Source organism: Oncorhynchus gorbuscha, linkage group LG01 (assembly GCF_021184085.1).
Source record: "Oncorhynchus gorbuscha isolate QuinsamMale2020 ecotype Even-year linkage group LG01, OgorEven_v1.0, whole genome shotgun sequence".
NCBI lineage: Eukaryota > Metazoa > Chordata > Actinopteri > Salmoniformes > Salmonidae > Oncorhynchus > Oncorhynchus gorbuscha.
Window position 1 is genome coordinate 74,883,196 of NC_060173.1, and position 23,948 is coordinate 74,907,143.

General features: G+C 40.1%; 1 protein-coding gene across 2 annotated transcripts in view; it reads left to right on the forward strand.

Annotated features, from left to right (window-relative positions):
* Positions 1-19,904, forward strand: part of LOC124042022 (acid-sensing ion channel 4-A-like) — a 176,845-nt gene extending 156,941 nt beyond the window's left edge. The window contains exons 2-11 of one of the 2 annotated variants that reach the window (XM_046360293.1): positions 7,747-7,891; positions 10,334-10,461; positions 10,573-10,726; positions 13,085-13,138; positions 14,673-14,826; positions 15,355-15,446; positions 15,685-15,764; positions 16,317-16,424; positions 16,743-16,896; positions 17,135-17,277. In XM_046360293.1, the coding sequence (XP_046216249.1) occupies positions 7,747-7,891; positions 10,334-10,461; positions 10,573-10,726; positions 13,085-13,138; positions 14,673-14,826; positions 15,355-15,446; positions 15,685-15,764; positions 16,317-16,424; positions 16,743-16,874 (1,047 nt within the window). In that variant the 3' untranslated portion in view covers positions 16,875-16,896; positions 17,135-17,277. Of the gene's footprint in view, positions 1-7,746; positions 7,892-10,333; positions 10,462-10,572; positions 10,727-13,084; positions 13,139-14,672; positions 14,827-15,354; positions 15,447-15,684; positions 15,765-16,316; positions 16,425-16,742; positions 16,897-17,134 lie in introns of both variants that reach the window. The other variant, XM_046360301.1, reaches the window with a different exon arrangement.
* Positions 19,905-23,948: the final 4,044 nt, after the last annotated feature.

The following is a 23,948-nucleotide window of genomic DNA, read 5'->3' on the forward strand; positions in this document are numbered from 1 at the left end:
GCAGAATAAAAATATTTCAAATCATGCATCCTATATATAATAAGGCACTAAAGTAATACTGCCAAAATTGTGGCAAAGAAATGACCTTTTTGTCTTGAATATAAAGCGTTAGGTTTGGGGCAAATCCAACACAACACATCACAGAGCACCTTCTTCATATTTCAAGCATGCATCATGTTATTGGCAAGGACTAGGGAGTTATTTAGGATAAAAATAAACAGAATAGAGCTAAGCACAGGAATCCTAGATGAACACTTTGTATGCTTTCCAACAGACACTGGAAGACAAATTCACATTTCAGCAGGACAATAAACTAAAACACAATGCCAAATATAAACTGTTGTTGCTTAACAAGACAACATTGAATGTTCTTGATTGGCCGAGTTACAGTTTGGACTTAAATCGTGTTGAAAAACTATGGCAAGACATGAAAATGGCTGTCTAGCAATGATCAACAATCAACTTGACAGAGCTTGAAGAATTTAAAAAAGAATAATGTGCAAGTTATTGTTCAATCCAGATTTGCAAAGCTCTTAGATACTTACCCCAAAATAGCCTCAGCTGTAGTCGCTGCCAAAGGGAATTCTAACATGTATTCATTGAAGATGAAAGGTGGCTGGGTCTTTCAGCATGACAATGATCCCAAACACACCGCCCAGGCAACGAAGGAGTGGCTTCGTAAGAAGCATTTCAAGGTCCTGGAGTGGCCTAGCCAGTCTCCAGATCTCAACCCCATAGAAAATCTTTGGAGGGAGTTGAAAGTCCGTGTTGCCCAGCAACAGCCCCAAAACATCACTGCTCTAGAGGAGATCTGCATGGAGGAATGGGCCAAAATGCCAGCAACAGTGTGTGAAAACCTTGTGAAGACTTAAAGAAAATGTTTGACCTCTGTCATTGCCAACAAAGGGTATATAACAAAGTATTGAGAAACTTTTGTTATTGACCAAATACTTGTTTTCCACCATAATTTGCAAATAAATTCACTAAAAATCATCCTACAATGTGATTTTCTGGATTTTTAAAAATAATTTTGTCTGTCATAGTTGAAGTGTACTATCTTTTTAAGTGGGAGAACTTGCACAATTGGTGACTGACTAAATACTTTTTTGCCCCACTGTATATTGAATCATTTTTCTTCCTCTTTGAAAAAATGGAGTATTGTGTGTAGATTGTTGACAAAAGAAAAACAATGAAGTCCATTTTAACCCATTTTTGTAACAACAAAATGTGTAAAGTTGAGGGGCGTGAATTCTTCCTGAAGGCACTGTATGTTGCACCTATTTGCAGTACCTTGTGAATAAAGTTAGGGTTGCATGTCTCTTTAGCGATCACATCATGGTGCTAAGGGGATCTATACGTATTCTATGTCTAACATATTTAATAACCTTTGTAATAAATGTGTACTAATGCTGGGTGAGGACATTTGCCCAAATTACCATAATCCATACATGTAGAATGAATGTGTTCAATCAAGGTCTAAACTCTAAAATGCCCATTGACTAATGACCAGAGAAAGGCCTGTACTAAACCCTTGGAAGGCCATATATTGTACACGGATGATTTACATGGCAATGTAGTCGTTGCTGTTCTTCCAATATAGAATTGTCAATCTTCGGCATTTGTCTTTTCCTCAATAGATATTGTTTCCCCAGACATTCCCAGAGGTGTCTCACATCGGATTAATAGCAAATAAAAAGATTGCCAGGGAAAAGGGGGCACCCGGGTACGCCGGTGGTAGGAGTAGTTTGGAGCGATAGAGGAGTCTGGAGGACAGAGAGCAAGGGAGGTGGAAGATTGAGAGCTGGAGAAGTGAAGGTCTATGTTAATGAGAGGTGCCTTGATTCAAATAGAAAATATAAACAGCAGTAGAAAAATAGTCGACAGTTAGACAAATGCCTCAGGCAGGGTTTTAGCTGCATACTCTGCCCAGGGCAGATTTATCCTCTTTCCTCCGGGCTCTATTAGCTATTATCAAACCAAATCACAAATAAGAACAGAGAGCAAATCGACCCAAAAGGAAATAGCCTGGTACATTGATAAACGTGGATTATATAAGTCTAGTGAGGGACCCTTGTGACCTATGATAACATTCAATCAGCACTGCCGTAGTAGTAACGTTAATCTGCCCTGCTCTTTTCATCAGTGCTATGATGCTGACCATCCAAGTGTAAAAAAAGAGCGAAAGATTGTATCGAGGGGTCCATTTGCGTTCACCACCTCTACAAGAAAGGGCACATAAGTCAACTGTCACAAATGGTTAGTGTAGTTTAGACACGTGTATGATGCACAATCCAGTAAACTAATTTGAATACAGATCTGAAAATATGACATGACGACAGCAGTACATACACATGAACAACGTATCTAATGTTCCGCAATGCTACATTTATAGAAGCCTTTGGGTGTTTAAGAAATTGGAAGATTTAATCATTTGATTTATAGAGGAAATTATGGGGGCATCGTTTCTGTGCCCAATCGGTTGTTTCAGTCCTCCAAGACATTTAACAAAGCTTTACAAGCAAGCGAGGACTCATTTCCATTACTGACAAAGACTGCTTAGAGAACAGTGTGCCACTGGTGATAGAAATTAATTGATCTCTGTTATATTACTGGTATCTAATCACATTTCCAAAATGGCTCATTTATGTGTCCGTGTAGGCTGCTTGATGTTGGCACACTGTCAACACTGTCATTGTAGACCCCCCCCCTCCCTTCTGTCTGAGCTGTTTGGTCAGTCCAAAATACCACCCTGTTGCCTTCATAGGGCACTCCTTTTTGAATGGGCCGTGGTCAAAAGTAGTGCATTTGAGACAGAGACTCTGTCGAGTGCACATGTGCTGCTTCATTAGCCTGCTATAATCCAACATGAGGATAGGAAGGAGGGCTACAGCCTCCTAGTTTCTGGAGATGAACAATGTGTGTATTTTCTAGGGAGTATAGCGCCCATGTTTTTCTTTATTCCTATTTTTGGGTTGAGTGAAGAATAGAAACAGAATATAAGTCCCAGAATATGGTGACAGAGTGATTGATCTATCAGCATAGGGATGCTTCATTTCTGTAGCTAAGACAAAGTACTCTTTATGCTGAACTACCTTGCTCATTTTTGACATTTCTTGGTATCCACTTTGGCGTTCACATTCCTTTCAGCAGGCGTTCTCTATATTTCTTCAAATAAAATGTAACTGAAGGTGTGCAAATACTGATGGTTCTTCGTGTACCGAGTCATACATTCAACAGTGAATAGAGATAATTTCACCCCTGTTGCGTGTGTCCGTTAACTATATAATTTACTACATATCTCCAATTAAAGGGATGAGATAAAATCCTTTCGTTATCCGCTCAGATCTTTTTGCCGTCGTCCGCTCTATTTGCCATGCAAACAAGTCCTCGATGACACGTCTTGCTCACTGTGCTGTATGCTAGAGGGATAGGCCACCAGTAAAGTGATGCTTCCAGTCAGTTGTTTAATGAAGTTAGGAATTGATATACAATAAATGTAATGCGTCTGAATGTGTGCCAAAGTGGTGCCCTATACGCCGAGTCGAGTGGCTTACCCATGAGACAGGAGCAAATGGTGCAGAACCTTGCGTGCCTCACATTCTTATCCAAACTGTTTAGAGGATACGCTTCAATGTCTACTCCGTTTACCCAAACCACGTTGTCATTGCCTTTAAACATCTGGAGTGGAGTGTCTATCAGCGTCCCATTTGGCACCCTATTCCCTATGTAGCTAATGCACTACTTTTGACCAGAGCGTTATGGGCCCTGTTCAAAAGTAGTGCACTCTATAGGGAATAGGGGGCCATTTGGGGCACCACCTCTGTTCCCTCAATTAGAGCGCTTCCTTCTCGTCAGTATGTTAGGATCTTAAATGTATTGACCCATGAGAAATCAAATTTGTTTCGTGTTGCCTCTGATAGACTCTAATGGAATACTTCGATTGAAAGATATTTAAGAATTAAATGACTAAACTACCGTCTAGCAGTGAGGGCACCTTGAGCAGTGAGGTAAAATCTCTCCCCTTAGTTCCTGCATTACTCTGGCACCTAGCTACTGTATGTGAAATTCAGGTGTTGGTGAGACTCCTTCATAGATGTCCCTACTCAATCATTCCTGCCTTGCAACTTAACACAAGAGCAACCAACCAACACATGTCTCCAAATAGGTTTGCAAAATTCTGGTAACTTTCTCAATATTCTCAGGTTATCCAGAAATCCTGGTCAGAGGATTCAGAATTTCCTGTTTAATTCCCTCCTGATTCTGGGAATCTTCAGTGGGGAATTTCTAGAAAACCTGGGCATTTGGGGAAAGTTACCAGAGTTTTCCAACCCTACTTGCAACTTAACACGAGGAACCAACCAAGAGACAAGATTAGTTAGCTCATGTAGATATTCCATCAATGTATGCTACTGTGTGATCCCTAGCACTCTGCCAGAGGGCTGTAATGAAGCCATTAAACCAGGGAACGTTCTCTTACCTTTAAACCTGCATGAGCCGCCCTCAATGGGACTCAACTGCCAATCTGCCATGCAGCGTGTTCCACCACCATCGGAAATGAATTATAATCTTCCTCCTCATCCATACACGAAGAGTCCCGGCCGCTGACACACGGCTACATGCTAAGAAATGGATGTCCTCAGGAGAAGCGCTCAAGTGATTCTTGTGGGTTATTTAAAAGGAAAACACCCGGGAACTGTCAGATGACTGCCGTAAAGAGGATGTTTTAGGTTATACCACACAAGGGCTCAGGAGTTACATGTGGCAAGCGGTGAGCCACTTAATGTATTTCAAATGGAGAGACCAGGGGAGAAACAAGGCAATTTGAGGAGAAAATACTGCCAAAAGACAGTTAATGGACTGACATTAAGCTCAATTAAGTTGGGTGCTAGCCGCTAGAACAAGAGAGATTTATGCAAATTAGAGTAGTTGGGCATCTTTCCAAAGCAAAGTTACTGCTATGGACTCTAGTTGCATTTTAATGTTTATAGCATGTAACTATCCAGCTGTTCATACCAGTGTTGGCGTATACATAAAAAAATATAAAATAAATTGTTTCTAACCTTTGTTGTGAATGTAGCTATCTATTACATTCATTAAAAGTTTATCACTGGTCCACAACACGATTTATTGTAAAGGTATATATTGTTGTAGATACATGTGAGGGATTATTTTAGAATAAACTGTTAGTGTGACTATGGTACAGGATGTTTGGTTTTTCAGAGACGATACCATGATCCTCCTTGGAATTGATAGTCAGCCCTGTTACCTTTGCTAAATTTGGTGCAAGATGTAACAAGGGGGAAACGCTCCATCAATCACACAGGCTATTGGAGAGACGAGAGAGAGGCTAAAGCTGAGAAATGAATCAGTGGAGGCTCTGTCAACAAACATTTCCAGGCTGAGACGATGGAAAAACTTCCCCTGCTCTCTGTGGACATAATTTGCCAATACCCCAGCGATATCACACGTTTTAGAGCAGAACTCAGGACTATCCCTGTAAGTGTGTTTTTTCTTTCTTTAATTCCTCTTCCTCTGTAAATCGAGTGCAGTGGTGGAAGCTTAAGTATGTCAATAAAGCAGGCTAAATCAATGATGGGGTGCAGCTTACCTCCTCTGCTGCTCTGTGCCCGCCTTCCACAGATTAAACCAACGCACACAAATAGCACGTCAGTCAAAGAGGGCGGGTTGCACACTATTGTCCTCTTCGTACACCATTGGCTTAGCCACAACTACACAGAAAGGGCTTTAAATAATTTGATGACTTATTTTTCTTCCTACATACTAGGCTACATATTCTATATGTACCCATTTCTTGAAGGATCACAGAGTAGATTATCTGGGAGGACGATTATACTTATTTCTTGTTTTGTTTTTTGTCAGAATTACAGGTACATTATTCCATTTCAAATTCTAAGTTTATGAAACATGAACTTAGCCGCGTTAAAAGGCTTCCACTCAAAATAATTTTAAAAAGACAGTAAGAAATACTTTAAGTGATGATGAATTCAGTATAAACAGGAAAAGAAAACAAAAAAAAGTGGGCCTCCACCTCCAACATCCCCTCCCAAACCAGCCAACATGTCCCTATCCAGTGGCCTGCCAGTGCTGTTGCCTGATTGATTGAGCGATTCAAAGAGCTAAGCAATTAATGTTTACATTGATGCAATTCAAAATGAATTTTGAAACTTTGCCCCAGAAGCATTTAACTGCAGGGCACTCCCACATTATATAGGGGAATGGGCCTACCTGATTTAGGGGACAGCATAATCATATACAGGCTGTATACTGTACTGTACATGCCTGTGTTTTAGTAAACATCCCAGTTTGGTAAACAGTGGCTTAAAGGGGATATATGGGATTCAAACAACACCAAAACCACTCTTAATGACTGTTGTGTATGGTGTACAACAGCCAGCTGCAGAGCCATATGACAGTGTAAAGGTTTGGTTTGTGTGTAACTATCTGAGATCAGAGCACACCCTGTGGTCTGTAAATTAGTACTTGTGTGTTGTCTGATGTTCAACCCTAATTTAGTCATCACACCACTTATTGTAAAGTTTGTGCTTAGGGTTGCAAAAATTCTGGAATTCCCAGGTTTTTCCAGAAATCCCTTGTTGGAGGATATTCTGGATTTCCTGCTTATTCCTTCCTTTTCCGGGAATCTTCCAAACAGAATTTCTGAAAAACCTTGGTATTTTGAGAAAATGACTGGAATTGTGAAACCCTACGTGTGCTGATATTGAAGTTAAAACAGACTTGTTCCAGAAACATCCAGGATTTGGCACCATTGTTATTTTACTGTCAACCCCACTGTCTCATCTGCTGATTTAGTTTGTCATGTGATTTCCTCATCTTTCATTCTAATGCTCCACAAGGTTCACGGTGTCAAGTCAAAATAATATAATCGTGTCACTTTGGCTTGTACTGTGGCGAGATGAGGCCCATAAACAAAGGAATTCTATGTTTCCCTAAAAGGCTGCTGTCAAGCTTTCAACAGATATTCTACCTCAATTTTAAATGCTTCTGTCTTTTATCTTCTCTTATCAACGTAGATAATAAAGGGAACACTTACCTTTGTGTGATCAGTTTGTGGAATCCTTAATGGATCGTTAGTGGGTGTTTGCTCTGTAAATTTGAAGAGCAAGCTACATTTTTATCATAGTCTGTAAGTATGTAAAGTATATAGGTATACATTTTTAATAAGTTATATTTTGTATGTTTCTATGGTATAATAAAGATCAAGACTGTTGGTATATCACTCTCCCTTCAACACACATCTCTTAGGTTTATTTAAATCAAATCAGATTTTATTAATCACATGCGCCGAATACAACAAGTGTAGACCTTACAGTGAAATGCTTACTTACAAGCCCCTAACCAACAAATGCAGTTTAAAAAATACGAATAAGAAATAAAAGAGTAAAATTAATTAAAGAGCAGCAGTAAAATAACAATAGTGGGACTATATACAGGGGGCACCGGTACAGAGTCAATGTGCGGGGCACCGGTTAGTCGAGGTAATTGAGGTAATATGTACATGTAGGTAGAGTTATTAAAATGCATTGAAAATATTCTGGGTAGCCATTACAGACAGAGAATGTAGACCACATAGACCATCTTCATTTTCCGGTCCATACCTCCAACTTCATTGCTACACCATACAAGTACTGTATGAGTCTGTTACAGCAGAGATGGATATTGTCATGTTTATTATGACATGTCTGATATTAATATATTCTCCCATAGGTCTATACAAGATATGGAAAATGCTACACTTTCAATGGGAACAAGTCGACGTCCAGGAAAACCAAGCAAGGTGGAATGGGAAATGGGCTGGAGATAATGTTGGATATTCAACAGGACGAGTATCTTCCCATCTGGAAAGAGACAAGTAAGTCATAAACCTTACATGTTGTTACGGGATCTGTTTCTGTTGTCATAAATCAACAGTATTCTACCCCATCTCTGAATCATGTTTGTATAGGACACTAGTGATGCATTTCTGCAATGTCGTCACTATCCTGAATGCTTTCGTTAAAATGATTATTGTAAGGGATAAATCTGTTGACAGTGCTGTAAGTCATATACACTGAACAAAAATATAAACGCAACGTGCAACAATTTCGACGATTTTACTGCGTTACAGTTCATTTAAGGAAATCAGTCAATTGAAATCAATTCATTATGCCCTAATCTATGGATTTCACATGACTGGGCAGGGGTGCAGCCATGGGTGGGCCTGGCCCACTTGGGAGCCAGGTCCACCCACTGGGGAGCCAGGCCCAGGCAATTAGTATATTTTTTCCCAACAAAAAGGCTTTATTACAGACAGAAATTCTCCTCAGTTTCATCAGCTGTCCAGGTGGCTGGTCTCAGACAATCCCGCAGGTGAAGAAACCGGTCTGCAGTTGTGAGGCCGGTCGGACGTACTGCTAAATTCTGTAAAATGATGTTCGAGGCAGCTTATGGTAGAGAAAATAACATTAAATTCTCTGGAAACAGCTCTGGTGGACATTTCTGCAGTCAACATGCCAATTGCAAACTCCATCAAAACTTGAGACATCTGTGGCATTGTTGTGTGACAAAACTGCACATTTTCGAGTGGCATTTTATTGCCCCCAGCACAAGGTGCACCTGTGTAATGAGCATGCTGTTTAATCAGCTTCTTGATATGCCACACCTGTCAGGTGGCTGGATTATCTTGGCAAAGGAGAAATGCTCACAAACATGGATGTAAACAAATGTGTGCACAACATTTTAGAGAAATAAAGTTTTTGTGCGTATACAACATTCCTGGGTTATTTTATTTCAACTGATGAAACATGAGACCAACACTTTACCAGTTGTGTTTATATTTGTGTTCAGTATATGTACAGTGAGGGGAAAAAGTATTTGATCCCCTGCTGATTTTGTACGTTTGCCCACTGACAAAGAAATTATCAGTGTATAATTTTAATGGTAGGTTTATTTGAACAGTGAGAGACCGAATATCAACATAGAAAATACAGAATTCCAAACTCTCCACCATGGCCAAGACCAAAGCCTTACAAGGGTTTCAGAGACAAGATTGTAGACCTACACAAGGCTGGGATGGGCTACAATACCATCGCCAAGCAGCTTGGTGAGAAGGTGACAACAGTTGGTATGATTATTCGCAAATGGAAGAAACACAAAAGAACTGTCACTCTCCCTCAGCCTGGGGCTCCATGCAAGATCTCATCTCGTGGAGTTGCAATGATCATGAGAATGGTGTGGAATCAGCCCAGAACTACACGGGAGGATCTTGTCAATGATCTCAAAGCAGCTGGGACCATAGTCACCAAGAAAACAATTGGTTACACACTACGCCGTGAAGGACTGAAATCCCGCAAGTCCCCCTGCTCAAGAAAGCACATATACATGCCCGTCTGAAGTTTGCCAACGTACATCTGAATGATTCAGAGGACAACTGTGTGAATGTGTTGTGGTCAGATGAGACCAAAATGGAGCTCTTTGGCATCAACTCAACTCGCCATGTTTGGAGGAGGAGGAATGCTGCCTATGACCCCAAGGATACCATCCCCACCATCAAACATGGAGGTGGAAACATTATGCTTTGGGGGTGTTTTTCTGCCAATGGGACAGGACAACTTCACCGCATCAAAGGTATGATGGACGGGCCATGTACCATCAAATCATGGGTGAGAACCTCCTTCCCTCAGCCAGGGCATTGAAAATGGGTCGTGGATGGGTATTCCAGCATGACAATGACCCAAAACACACGGCCAAGGCAACAAAGGAGTGGCTCAAGAAGAAGCAAATGAAGGTCCTGGAGTGGCCTAGCCAGTCTCCAGACCTTAATCCGATAGAAAATCTGAGGAGGAGTGGGACCAAATCCCTCCTGAGATGTGTGCAAACCTGGTGGCCATCTACAAGAAACGTCTGTGATTGCCAACAAGGGTTTGTCACCAAGTACCAAATCATGTTTTGCAGAGGGGTCAAATACTTATTTCCATCATTAAAATGCAAATAAATGTATAGCATTTTTGACATGCATTTTTCTGGATTTTTGTTGTTGTTATTCTGTCTCTCACTGTTCAAATAAACCTACCATTAAAATTATAGTCGGATCATTTCTTTGTCAGTCGGCAAACGTACAAAACCAGAAGGGGATCAAATACTTTCTTCCCTCACTGTAGATGTGATCATTGTCAGTGTCTTGTTTTTCTCAAATTACTGAGATGGGCCTTGTCAGAATTAGCCTTCCCCTAGGATGGATGGATAAAAGGCTGAATGAATCCACTCTGTACGTGTGTTTTTGTACTGCCTACACGTGCCTCTTTTATCCCGGAAGATGAGACGTCGTTAGAGGCAGGGATCCGCGTGCAGATCCACAGCCAGGATGAGCCTCCCTACATCCACCAGCTGGGCTTCGGAGTCTCCCCGGGATTCCAGACCTTTGTTTCATGTCAGGAACAAAGGGTAGGCCCCGGCACCGCTTTCACCCAGATTACCACTCTCTCAGTACTCACTTATCCTCACCCCCGAGCAGTGTGGCTCAGACATGGCTCTAATCAATCACTCTGTGCTTAGCTGACCTACCTGCCCCAGCCCTGGGGGAACTGCCGCTCCACCAGCGACCAGATGATCCCGGGATACGACACCTACAGCATCAGTGCCTGCCGCCTGCGCTGCGAGACCAGGGAGGTGCTCCGGGAATGCAACTGCAGGATGGTACACATGCCTGGTAAGAAGGCTTCACTGTAGCCCTCACTCACTACTCACTAATCACCTGGTATTATATATGATATCCTGTTACCCATTTAATGTACCGCGTTAAAATGCAGTTGGAGTCAAACGTTTACACTACACTTAGGGTGAAGTCCTTAAAACTCGTTTTTCAATTCCTCCACAAATTTCTTGTTAAAAAACTGTCATTTTGGCAAGTCGGTTAGGACATCTACTTTGTGCATGACACAAGTAATTTTTCCAACAATTGTTTAAAGAAAGATTATTTCACTTATAACTCACTGTATCACAATTCCACTGGGTCAGAAGTTTACATACACTAAGTTGACTGTGCCTTTAAACAGCTTGGAAAATTCCAGAAAATTATGTCATGGCTTTAGAAGCTTCTGATAGGCTAATTGATCATTTGAGTCAGTTGGAGGTGTACCTGTGGATGTATTTCAAGGCCTACCTTCAAACTCAGTGCCTCTTTGCTCGACATCATGGGAAAATCAAAAGATATCAGCCAAGTCATCAGAAAATAAATTGTAGACCTCCACATGTCTGGTTCATCCTTGGGAGCAATTCCCAAACGCCTGACGGTACCACGTTCATCTGTACAAACAATAGTACCCAAGTATAAACACCATAGGACCACTCAGCCGTCATACCGCTCAGTAAGGAGTTCTGTCTCCTAGAGATGAATGTACTTTGGTGCGAACAGTGCAAATCAATCCCAGAACAACAGCAAAGGACCTTGTGAAGATGCTGGAGGAAACAGGTACAAAAGTATCTATAACCACAGTAAAACAAATCCTATATCGACATAACCTGAAAGGCCACTCAGCAAGGAAGAAGCCGCTACTCCAAAACCGCCATAAAAAAGCAAGACTGCGGTTTGCAACTGCACATAGGGACAAAGATCGTCATTTTTGGAGAAATGTCCTCTGGTCTGATGAAACAAAAATAGAACTGTTTGGCCATATTGGCCATCGTTTTGTTTGGAGGACAAAGGGGGAGGCTTGCAAACCGAAGAACCATGAAGCACGGAGGTGGCAGCATCATGTTGTGGGGGTGCTTTGCTGCAGGAGGGTCTGGTGCACTTCACAAAATAGATGGCATCATGATGAAGTAAAATTATGTGGATATATTGAAACAACATCTCAAGACATCAGGTCAGGTAGTTAATGCTTGGTCGCAAATGGGTCTTCCAAATGGACAATTACCCAAGCATACTTCCAAAGTTGTGGCAAAATGGCTAAAGAACAAACAAAATAAAGGTATTGGAGTGACCATCACAAAGCCCTGACCTCAATCCTACAGAAAATTTGTGGGCATAACTGAAAAAGCGTGTGTGAGCATGGAGGCCTACAAACCTGACTCTGTTACACCAGCTCTGTCAGGAGGAATGGGCCAAAATTCACCCAACTTATTGTGGAAAGCTTTTGGAAGGCTCCCCAAAATGTTTGACCCAAGTTAAACAATTTAAAGGAAATGCTACCAAATACGAATTAAGTGTATGTAAACTTCTGACCCACTGGGAATGTGATGAAATAACTAAAAGCTGAACTAAATCATTTTCTACTATAATTCTGACATTTCACATTCTTAAAATAAAGTGGTGATCCTAACGGACCTAAAACAGGGATTTTTTTTACTAGGATTAAATGTCAACAATTGTGAAAAACGGAGTTAAAATGTATTTGGCTAAGGTGTATTTACTTCCGACTTCAACTGTATGTGTAGTCATGGCAGGAGTCTTATTTGGTATACATATCTGCTTATTTTCATTCCTGAATGAAGGGCCTTGATGTAACATCCCCTGTAGAGAGACACCTGACCTCTCTCCATTGAGAGTAGGGTGAAAGATTTCCTGTGCAGTCATGCTACTCTGATCATAAGGATGCCTCTGCTCCTCAGTGCCCCCGACGTTAATGTCCCCAAATCAATCTTCCCTAATGCAAATTGAAAAGGCTACTGTTCCTAAAACATTAACTCAAAGAACATTTTGTTGTCTGCTCGCCACACATATTTCCCACAATGAATTGTGCTCCTGATGAATTCCTATCATTAGTGGCCCCTGTGCTGTGCTTGTCACTGTGATGAGGTGAATCATTGATTGTTTTTTAAATACTTTCTAAATATGCCTTTGGGGTTGGGCCCCGGTGCTCCATTTCTCAATGCAAACAGAGGAGGATGCCCAACGTGGCCGAAAAAGTGTGAATGGAACTCATCTTCCCACATCTACTTGCGTTTGTAGATGAATGATAAGCCAGTGTTCTGTTCTCAATGAGAGCTTTTGATGTTGGTAATAATATGGATGGTGGCCATTTTTGTTTTTTTCTTAATCATACTCATTTCATGTTTTGTACTCCAGGAACTGCTGATATCTGCACTCCCAGTAACATCAAGTGTGTCGACAAGGCGCTTGGTAAGACATGTTTTTCTTTTTTATTATCATAAATGGTCCCTGAGTGAAATGCAGAATCATTATTTTCAATTATAAGGAGAAATTGTGTTTCAATGTTCTGGTAGGGATTGCCTAGGCAAAGATTGCAAAAATGACATTGCCTCCATGTTGACATGACAATTGTTGGAGTCGAAAATGCGCAAAATTGTGAGTGACAACGAAGCTACCTAACTGCTTACTTACCTTTATTCTCTGAGCTTTCACCATACATTTGATATTCCTTCACTGAACCAACTCCATGTGCTGTGGCTGACTCCCCACTGGCAGGCTCTGGGTGATCTCTGTGCAGAGGTGCCTTGTCTCCACGACATTATGGCGGTCATAAAAGAGACGCTTTATTATGTGATGAGATGTATCAGTACAATTATGATCTTCGAGCCTAATAAGCCAGAAATGTAATTATCTTCCTCTTCAAAAGGATTTCAAGCCCTTTTCATGGGTGGGTGCGCTAAATCTAGATATATATCTTACAAGAATGGCTCATATTTATATCTAGCTGTATTCTCGACACAATCCGAATAAATTCAAGGTAATAAATTAAAACATGATTTATATATTTATATTATATACAGTAGGTGACTTGTTGTGTGCCTCAGTCTAAGAATAGATTCTGTGTTGCCCCTGCATACAAATAACCTCATTATAAGAGTTATAAAACACACAACTCACCACATTTTTCTAACTGAATTGAATTTTGTCCTGAAATTAGGGATGAGTTGAGTAAGGCATATATATTATTAGTATTATTATTATTAGTATATATATTAGTATATATTTTTTTAAATTTTAGTGCCATGAATGAGCAATTGTTTATGCATGTTTGTGTTAAAAGTGTGTGTGTGTATGGGCGTTTGTGGCCAAAATAAATATTGAGACTAGCCATGATCTCAGTATGCACACTAAGCATGCTAGTAAATAAACATTGATCAAGGTATGGTGCTGGAGATAATGAATATGAGGTTAAAAAGTGGCGGAATTTCCCTTTTAACTTGCTAACTGAAATGCGCTTGCATCCCATTTGTAGACTAGTGCCCAGGAGAAGAGCCCCCAACTGTCTGCTCTGTCTTCTAGGTGTCCTCTCGTGGACAGGCTACGTAAACATAAATGGTACCGTAGATCTGTCATGATACAACGGGATGCGTAAGATAACGAGCAGCATTAGTTCCGGTGCTTTGGAAAATCCAGATTTTGTAGGTGTTAGCATCCTTTGAATTTTGGGAAGTGGAGGGGACATTTGGTCCATAGACTGCCCCATAACATGCATAGACAGAGGGTGGAGCGCTTCATTCCAGTTCTGATTCTCGTTCTCTCTCTTCCCTTAACATGTATGCAGCCAGAACTTAATCGAGCATCTCACCAATTACAAAGGACTTTAGTTCTGGTTTAACCGAGATTATGTTCTAGGCTATGTCCCAGACCCAGTCTATTACATTCTGCTCTGTGTTCCAAGCTGTGTCCCAGACCCAGGCTAAAGCACTTTGCTCTGTGTTCCCAGCCCTTCTCCAGAAGAGCACTGGGGACAGCTGTCCCTGTGAGACACCATGTAACCTGACCCGCTACGGCAAGGAGCTCTCCATGGTCAAGATCCCCAGCAAGGGCTCCGCTCGCTACCTGTCCAGGAAGTACGACAAGTCTGAGGAGTATATCAGGTAGAACTGACGTGATTACTTACATTACTGTGACCTGGAAAAGATCCGTGCTAGAAAATTTAGACACCCTCAGAGGGTTGGCTACACATCAGGTGTGTCTCAAATGGCAACCTATTCATAGATACTATATAATACAGTGCACTACTTTAGACTTGAACCCTATGGGCCCTGGTCAGAAGAAGGGCATTAGGGTTCCATTAGAGACTCAGCCCATGCTTCTCATGTTCCCTGCCAGTGCTGTTAAAATCTTAAAGTCCCCGTAATCTGTGAATTATTAACTTGATTCATTTGAATTTGAATTGAAAGTGCCATCATGACAATTTATGACAACCACAAAAATGACATGGTACAGTATATATATATATTTTTTTACATATTATCCTGGTAATATTATAGTGCTGTGGTTGAGGTAAAAAGGAAAGTGCAATTTTGTATGTTCCATAATAACACTTTACTATTGGTTATGACAACGTAGACTAAACATATGCCGTTATCGTTTAATATTGTTCTCATTTTCTCCATCTCTAGAGACAACTTTCTGGTGTTGGATATCTTCTTTGAGGCTCTTAACTATGAAACAATTGAACAAAAGAAAGCGTACGATGTTGCAGGTTTACTAGGTGAGTTTCTCTTTTCTAATATGACCCCTTTCTCTCTCGCTCTTGTTTTATTCAAAGATAATAATAATTGGGGTTTCATGTGGTTTAAGATAAGTCTTAATATGGAAACTGCCTGGCACTGGTTCTTTGGCTCTAGTAATAAATGGAATTTTCAGACAATGGTTTTCAAATATGAGTGAATGAGTAATTATTGGCATCACCTGAAATCCTTCTTAATATTACATTTCTTCCTTTTCAGGTGACATTGGAGGCCAGATGGGCTTGTTCATTGGAGCCAGTATTTTGTCCATTTTAGAAATATTGGATTATGTTTACGAGGTACATTGTCTAAATCAAATCAAATTTATTTGTCACATACACATGGTTAGCAGATGTTAATGTGAGTGTAGCGAAATGCCTTATAATATGTGTATATGCATGAAGCTCACAAGAGGTGACACAAATTTGGGGTTACAAAATTCCCAAGTTTTCCAGAAATTCTGGTTGGAGAATTCTGCTTTTTCTGCTTATTCCCACCTGATTCCAACCGGGATTTCTGGAATAACTGCATATTTTGGGAAAGTAATTTTTACAACCCTACACACATTTCAGCTGGTCTTGCTCTATAAACACCAAGGACTTTGTTCTAAAATGTCTGCCTCAATCAGTGTTAGTGGCACTTTGACATTTTAAACTGTTACGCGCAGACTAGCGCTATTATCACTGCTAATGTGTCAGTTATGAGTGTGAAGGATTTCACTTGTGTCATATGAGGCTAATGATATGGAAAATCGCTCGCTGAGCTCTGGGACATGCCAGATGTGCTGATGGAGTGAACTCCTGACTCTGCTTGCACTCTTCCATCCCTCCCTCCATCCTGCCTCCACCCAGGTGATAAAGCACAGGCTGCAGCGTCTGCTGAGGCCACAGAAGGATGAGAAGAAACAACAAACGACCACTGTTGCCACTGTGGATCTGCAAGATGTGAAAGCCAATAAGGTGAGTGGTTTGCTTGTGGAGGGCAGGCATGTTGCATCAGGCCGTTTGTAGGCCTACGCATCTCTGTGCATGCAGGGAGAGCCCAAAGGGGAATGAGCCTCCTGAAATGGGGTTGTTCAGTTCTCTCTGGCCCCATACACACTCGATTTGTGTAACTGATGTACAACACATTTGGCACAATGGTTGTAAATCGATACATTTACAACCATTATCATTCTCAATCTTTATATCACTACAAGCTACTGTATATCACTGCACATCTTTCAGGGAGATCAGTTTAATCTCTTGTTAAAAATATTGTTTTATCCCATTGTACAGGATTACATCCCCCCAGAGGCAACTTCAATTCCCAGGTCCCTCTCTCATGGGGAACAAATTTACTCCTTGAGTCCATATAAAATCATCCAAAATCATCAATTTTCCATAGACGTAAAAAAATTATCTACATGAAATATCTACCATTACATCAAAGGTATTATCATTTTGGTTTATTCAAAAACAATATTGTTTGGTTTATTGAGCCAACACACTGTACATAATTTAGGGTTGGTTTTCCAGACAAAGATTAAACCTAGCCCAAGACTAAAAAGCTTGCTCAATGGAGAATCTCCATTGAACGTGCTTCTTCGTCCAAGACAAATCTTAATCTGTGTCTGGGAAACTGACCCATTTAGTATATCTTATTACATTGTGGTCTTTGTGGCAACCAGGAGTCCAGTGACATGACCAGAAGTCACCCAGAAGGAGCCTACGCCAATACGATTCTACCGAATCACCATCTCCCCCACCACCAAGGACAGCCACATGGAGTGTTTGAGGACTTTGCCTGCTAGACCCAGTGGCCATCTTTCCACCCTGATGACAATAAAATGACAATAAAATATGTCCTCTCAGACCCTGGGACCTCAGTTCTATACCTTTCTTGCTGTCACCAGTGGAAAAAGCTACAGCCAAAGTCGAACACCAAACCTGTGCTGCTAATAGACCACTTGTATGTAAGCACAGATGGGACCCCACAGTACTGTCCGGCTGGAGACGCCCACCTTCGATCCCTATTCTGGTTATTTTGATACATGGTCACCACATGGGAACAAGACAAGGACTGCATGTCATCTTGAGCCATCTTGATATACTCACCTCCAATATCTTGATGTATGTACCACTCTTAATCTTGTTTCCACCAAACTATTTGTCAATAAGTTCTCACTTACTATTTTGAATCATATCATTGTAAATCATTCCCCTTTATATGGTATACAAGATGAGACTCGATAAGACAAGTGGTCATATTCAATCTAACCATTATATAGAGATATCAGCAAACAAAATCAGAGAAGATATTACACTGATCTTTTAGCGAGTTAAACCCCTACTACACTTACTTTGATGATAGGGCCCGTACTATATACACACACTGTGTCTCGTTTATAGTAAAGGTGTGTTAGAGATTAGTATTATATATGTACTGTACATGGTTCCAACCTGAGTACAAAGAGAAAGCACTGTTTTAAATGGATAATGATTCATTTAATATATAACTAATACAAATGTTGGTAATTTCTTGATATATTTTAGAGAATATTATTTTTTAAATAATATGATTGTAGCTTCTTCTTGCTTATTAGTGAAACCAGTCGGAAAGGTGATGATTGGAATTGCATTGCTCCAGGCAATTAATATATTTTTCAGATTTACTGACTTGGGTAAAGGTGAAGTTCTTACAGCAATTACGGTGTCCAAATTAGCACAGCACTCAAAGGTAATGAATAACAACAAGCGTGACATGGATGAATCATTTGGGCCCTTCTGCAAATGCTGTGGTCATTTCAATGACAAAGTCCCCATTAAGGTTGCTTAAGGTTATATATTCTATAACAGATGTGTGACACAAGTTAATGCCCCCACAGCTTAAAGCCAAAGCAACAAATAAGAGGGTGAATTTTTTTGGAACCAAACAAACAACAATTCCCTTTCACTATATGCCAGTCCTGTGGGGAACAGTTTGTAGTTTGGCACACATTTGTGTGTGGGAACTATAACACACATCGTTGAACACATTCAACAGACTGTAATACCTGATCTCCTCCATTTAAAGAAAGAGCCAGAATATTATTTTCCCAAAATCCCTGTTGGAAGTAAACTGACTTCCAAAATAATTGTTTTATGTCTCCTGCACACTCCCTTGGCTTAAATAGTGAATTTGATAAAGAAAAAGCTGATCTAGGACTAAACTGCTGTCAACTCTCCTAAGTGAAACAGCCTCCGTGAAAGACCCATCAAAGACCTTTGAGTACTATCTGACAATCCACTGTGGGTTTAAGACCTCCACCATTTTGTTGGATTTTGCTGGGTTATTTATTTTTACCTCGCATTACTGCGTATATGATCACATAAATAGATGTCAAGATGTTATCAACTATTTCTTAATCATTTGGTTTGTGATCTTAATATTGGTAACCATACTGTAGTCGAGTGCTCCGAGCTGTGCTTTGTTAGACAAGTCCACAATGAAATTACACATTCATCAGCGTAGAGAATCCACTGTTGCCCATGTCAAGTAATCATGGGTTTTAAACATGGCTTTTAAGTATTCATAATCATGTGTCACTATGACATTTTCAAAGGTTCCCAATCACAGTCTCTGATGGCATCCTGTACTGGCTCTGCATACAAACTTTCTCCTCGGTCATCACTAACACTATCCTCTCCACTAAAGACAGGCCACACACACAGATGAGATGCTGTACAAGGGTGAATGTGGGGTCAAAACGCAATCTTGACGTCACTTGTTACAGTTATCTATAGGCAGTCAAGTATTTATAGATCCAGAAACGCCTAACCAGTCTGTCTCTATAGCGAAATGTATTTGCTATGTGTATAGCATACATGTACGGCCCGTCTGAGAATGTGTTCATGGAATTCAGAAAGAATTTGGTATGTAATATTACAACTAGTATGGGCAAATTACAACAACACCTGTGCATATTACTGTGGAACGAAATGGTTGTTGTAGAGCTGACCTTGCCTGATTCCCCCCTTGACAACAACCTGAACATTTTACAATTTCTAAATTTGCCACTCTGCTTGTTCTTTCACTTCATTTCTCTACTCTGCTTGTTCAGTTCCACAATTTTCTGTTTTGCAAATACTGTTGGCATATTGTATATTCACACAATCAAAATCAAGTTCTCAGTAATAAGTTTGTGTTTTGCGACTTGGTCTCATCATGATCTAAATGTTCCATATATGACAGAAATCGGTCATAGAGTGAGATGGCAATGAAGCACGCATCGTTACACTGTTGAGGGTTCAAGAATGGATCAGAGCAACTCTATTAAACAGTATGGCATCAATGGAAATTCTATAAGATTCACAGGAAAACGCTGAATACATTTTGTACAGAAGTCTGCTATTGTGACTGTTTCTTCTGTTGGAACACATTTTATAAATGTTATGGTAAGTACAAATATTAAAGTTTAGATTGGTAAATGAAATGCCTCCTATATGATCTATGGTTAATTCACTTATTTTGTTCTTGCTTTGTTCTTGAGCTCTAAGGAGCTTGGCTGTCAGGCATTTTTTTTTAAATGTACATTTGCCGTTTGGGACGCAAACCTCGCGTTTGAATTCTTCAGACGAACTGTTCCCTGTGGGAGGAGAAAGTCCAACAATCTATGTCAAATGGAGTGCAAAATAATTACATACAATTTGCTCCCAGCTGCACTATAGTTAGGTGGATTCACAGCATGCCTGAGGGTAGTATGTATGAGGCCCTTACATCTTCTATACATATCATTTAGCATTTTTCACTGTTTCTTCCCAAACAAACTTAAAAGAACACTTTGTCCTATAGACAATGTATTCTGACCAAAAATACTGTATACATGCAAAGTGCAACAATTTCACTGAGTTACAGTTCTTATAAGGAAATCGGTCAATTTAAATAAATTTATCAGGCCTGAATCTATGGATTTCACATGACTGGGCAGGGGCACAACCATGGATGGGCCTGGGAGGGCATAAGCCCACCCACTGGGAAGCCAGGCCAAGCCAATCAGAATCCGTTTTTTCCCACAAAAGGGCTCTTATTACAGACAGAAATCCTCCTCAGTTTCATCAGTTGTCTGGGTGGCTGGTCTCAAACGATCCTGCAGGTGAAGAAGCCAGATGTGGAGGTCCTGGGCTGGTGTGGTTACATGTGGTCTGTGGTGAGTTGGATATGCTGCAAAATTCTCTAAAATTACATTGGAGTTGGCTTATGGTAGATAAATTAACATTAAATTCTCTGACAATAGCTCTGGTGGATATTCCTGCAGTCAGAATGACAATTGCACACTCCCTCAATACTTGAGACATCTGTAGCATTGTGTTGGGACAAAACTGCACATTTTAGTGGCCTTTTATTGTCCCCAGCGCAAGGTGCACCTGTGCAATGATCATGCTGTTTAATCATCTTCTTGATATGCCATGTCTGTCAAGTGGATGGATAATCTTGGCAAAGGAGAAATGCACACTAACAGGGATGTAAACAAATTTGTGCACAAAATTTGTGAGAAATAACCTTTTTGTGCGTATGGACATTTCAGGGATCTTTTACTTCAGCTCATGAAACACGGGACTAACACTTTACATGTTGCATTTATAATTTTGTTCAGTATAAATAGGAAGGATAACATATACAGAATATGCTAATATATACAGAATATACCAAATATAATATAGTGTATTGGCTTTGAAAGTTGTGCAGTTTTGAACATATAAGTAACTTGGTCTTTCACCTGTTTGATTAACATCTGACATTTGACCATGGCTGAATGATTGTGCTCTTTTGCTGACACCTAAAGGACAACATTAGCTTTGCTGACTCCACTGCCTCCCAAAAGTAATGCTCTGCTCACCTTTTCTACTGTACATGCTCGTTCATTACCAAACCACACTTAAAAAAGGAACTAAGACAAAATGTTCACACTTTAGTTGTTTATTCCATCATTACAATAATTCACAGTTCATTGAGGATTTCAGTACACCATTGAGTCTTGTATCTACACAATATTGATGTACTCAGTAATATGACATGGAACATGTTTGTAACAGAAGATTTACCAATGATTATTTCATTATCCACTTGTAGGTTGGAAGTGTTCTGCAGTTGTTTGTTTTGTAACGGATGTCCTATAGACGGGGGGGGGGACAATTTACAGCTTGTGCTGTACACAGGACCTTTTTAATATAGGTCTGGACAGACTTGGGTCAGCTGCTTTATGGGGAGGATATGGATTGAATTACGAATTCCCAAGTGGTCACTGTTTCTCAATTAGATTAATAATGAGTTAGGTTAACACTACCATTAGAAACATACACTGGACACTTCAAAACGACTGAATCCAATATTTAAACTGGTAGTAAACAGAGAATAGTCAACAGTGTAAAATGCAAAGCAGGAAATGTCGATTACGCCATCACCTCACCTAAACAAAGCTACTAACTGAAGATTTGTCATAACAATTAGATGACATACCATGGCATTGTTTAATAGTCCTTCCAGATTGGCTCAAAGGGCATCCTAGAGTGGGCATTATTTGCCTGTTTAAATTGGGTGGGTCTAGCCCTAAATGCAGATTGGCTGCCAGCCGTGGTATATCACGGGTATGACAAAACTGTTTTTTTAGTGACGTTTGTAACCAGTTTATAATAGCAATAAGGCACCTCGGGTGTTTGTGGTATATGGCCAATATACCACAGCTAAGGGCTGTATCCAAGCACTCCACAAGTCATGGTATATTGGCCATATACCACACCCCCTCATGACTTATTGCTTAAATAACACATGCACAGTAGAATTCAATGGCAATAGCTCATTTTTACATGTTGTTTTAGTTGCTTTTGAAAGCAAAAGTCAAATTGAAAACAGTATTGGTATTGTTGAATTCGATTTTCATAATAACAAGCTAGGACTGATTGGTTTGGTTAGCTAAACTAGCAAGTCTGTTTGGTGACCATGGCAACTAGCCATCTAGTAAACTTGCTAGCTACTTCAGTGGATGTTGAACACATTTCTACAGGCAAATTAACACATTTCTAGTGGCAAATATGTTAAATTATAGCCATGGTATAAAAGGGATAATCAACTCGGGGCTCTTTGCATTCTCTGGAAAATAATGCAACTCCGTGGAAGATCACACCTTCCACGTTGTTCATTATTTTTCATAGAACGCATAGCCCCCCGTGGATTATCCCTTACATATTATATTTACACACATCAGATACAAGGGAAACAATGGAAATCTCTATTTGAGCTTCATCATTCTGAATTTGCATAATGTATTGTAATCTCAAATGGTCTCTAGCAAAACCTCTTGGAAAATCATATACAGTGCTTTCAGAAAGTATTCATACCCCTAAAATTATTCCACATTTTCTTGTGTTAGACTGAATTCAAAATGTAATAATTTATTTGAAATTAAATACAGAAATATCTCAATTACATAAGTATTCACACCCCGAGTCAATACTTTGTAAAAGCACCTTTGGCAGTGATTACAGCTGTGAGTCTTTCTGGATAAGTCTCTAAGAGCTTTCCACACCTGGATTTTGCAACATTTTTCCATTATTCTTTTCAATATTCTTTAAGCTCTGTCAAATTGGTTGTTGTTCATTGCTAGACAAAAAAATTAATTGTTAAATCTACTTTTTTTGGTTGTCTAAGTAAATAAACTAACTCGGCAACTAAGGAACATTCCCTGTCTTCTTGGTAAGCAACTCCACCGTAAATTTGGCCTTGTGTTTTGGGTTATTGTCCTGCTGAAAGGTGAATTTGTCTTCCAGTGTCTGGTGGAAAGCAGACTGAACCTGGTTTTGCTCTAGGATTTTGCCTGTACTTAGCTCCATTCCGTTTATTTTTTATCCAGAAACACTCCCCAGTCCTTAACAATTACAAGCACACCCATAACATGATGCGGCCAACACTATGCTTGAAAATATGGATGGTGGTACTCAATAATGTGCTTTATTGGATTTGCCCCAAACATGACACTTTGTATTCAGGACAAAAAGTTAATTGCTTTGCCACATTTTTTGCAGTATTACTTTAGTGCCTTATTACAAACAGGATGCCTTTTTTATAGTTGTTTTTCTGTACAGGTTTCCTTTCACTCAATTAGGCTAGTATTGGGGAATAACTACATTGTTGATCCATCCTTAGTTTTTCCTATCACAGCCATTTTAAAGTCACCATTGGCTTCATGGCGAAATCCCTTAGCAGTTTCCTTCCTCTCCAGCAACTGAGTTAGGAAGGACGGCTGTATCTTTCGAGTGTATTGATACACCATCCAAAGTGTAATTAGCGAGGCATTGGAAAACCTCCCACATCTTTGTGGTTGAATCTGTGTTGGAAATTCACTACTCGACTGAGGGAAGTTACATATAATTCATTGTATGTGTGGGGTACAGAGATGAGGTAGCATTCAAAAATTATGTTAAACACTATTATTGCACACAGAATGAGTCCATGCAACTTATGTGATT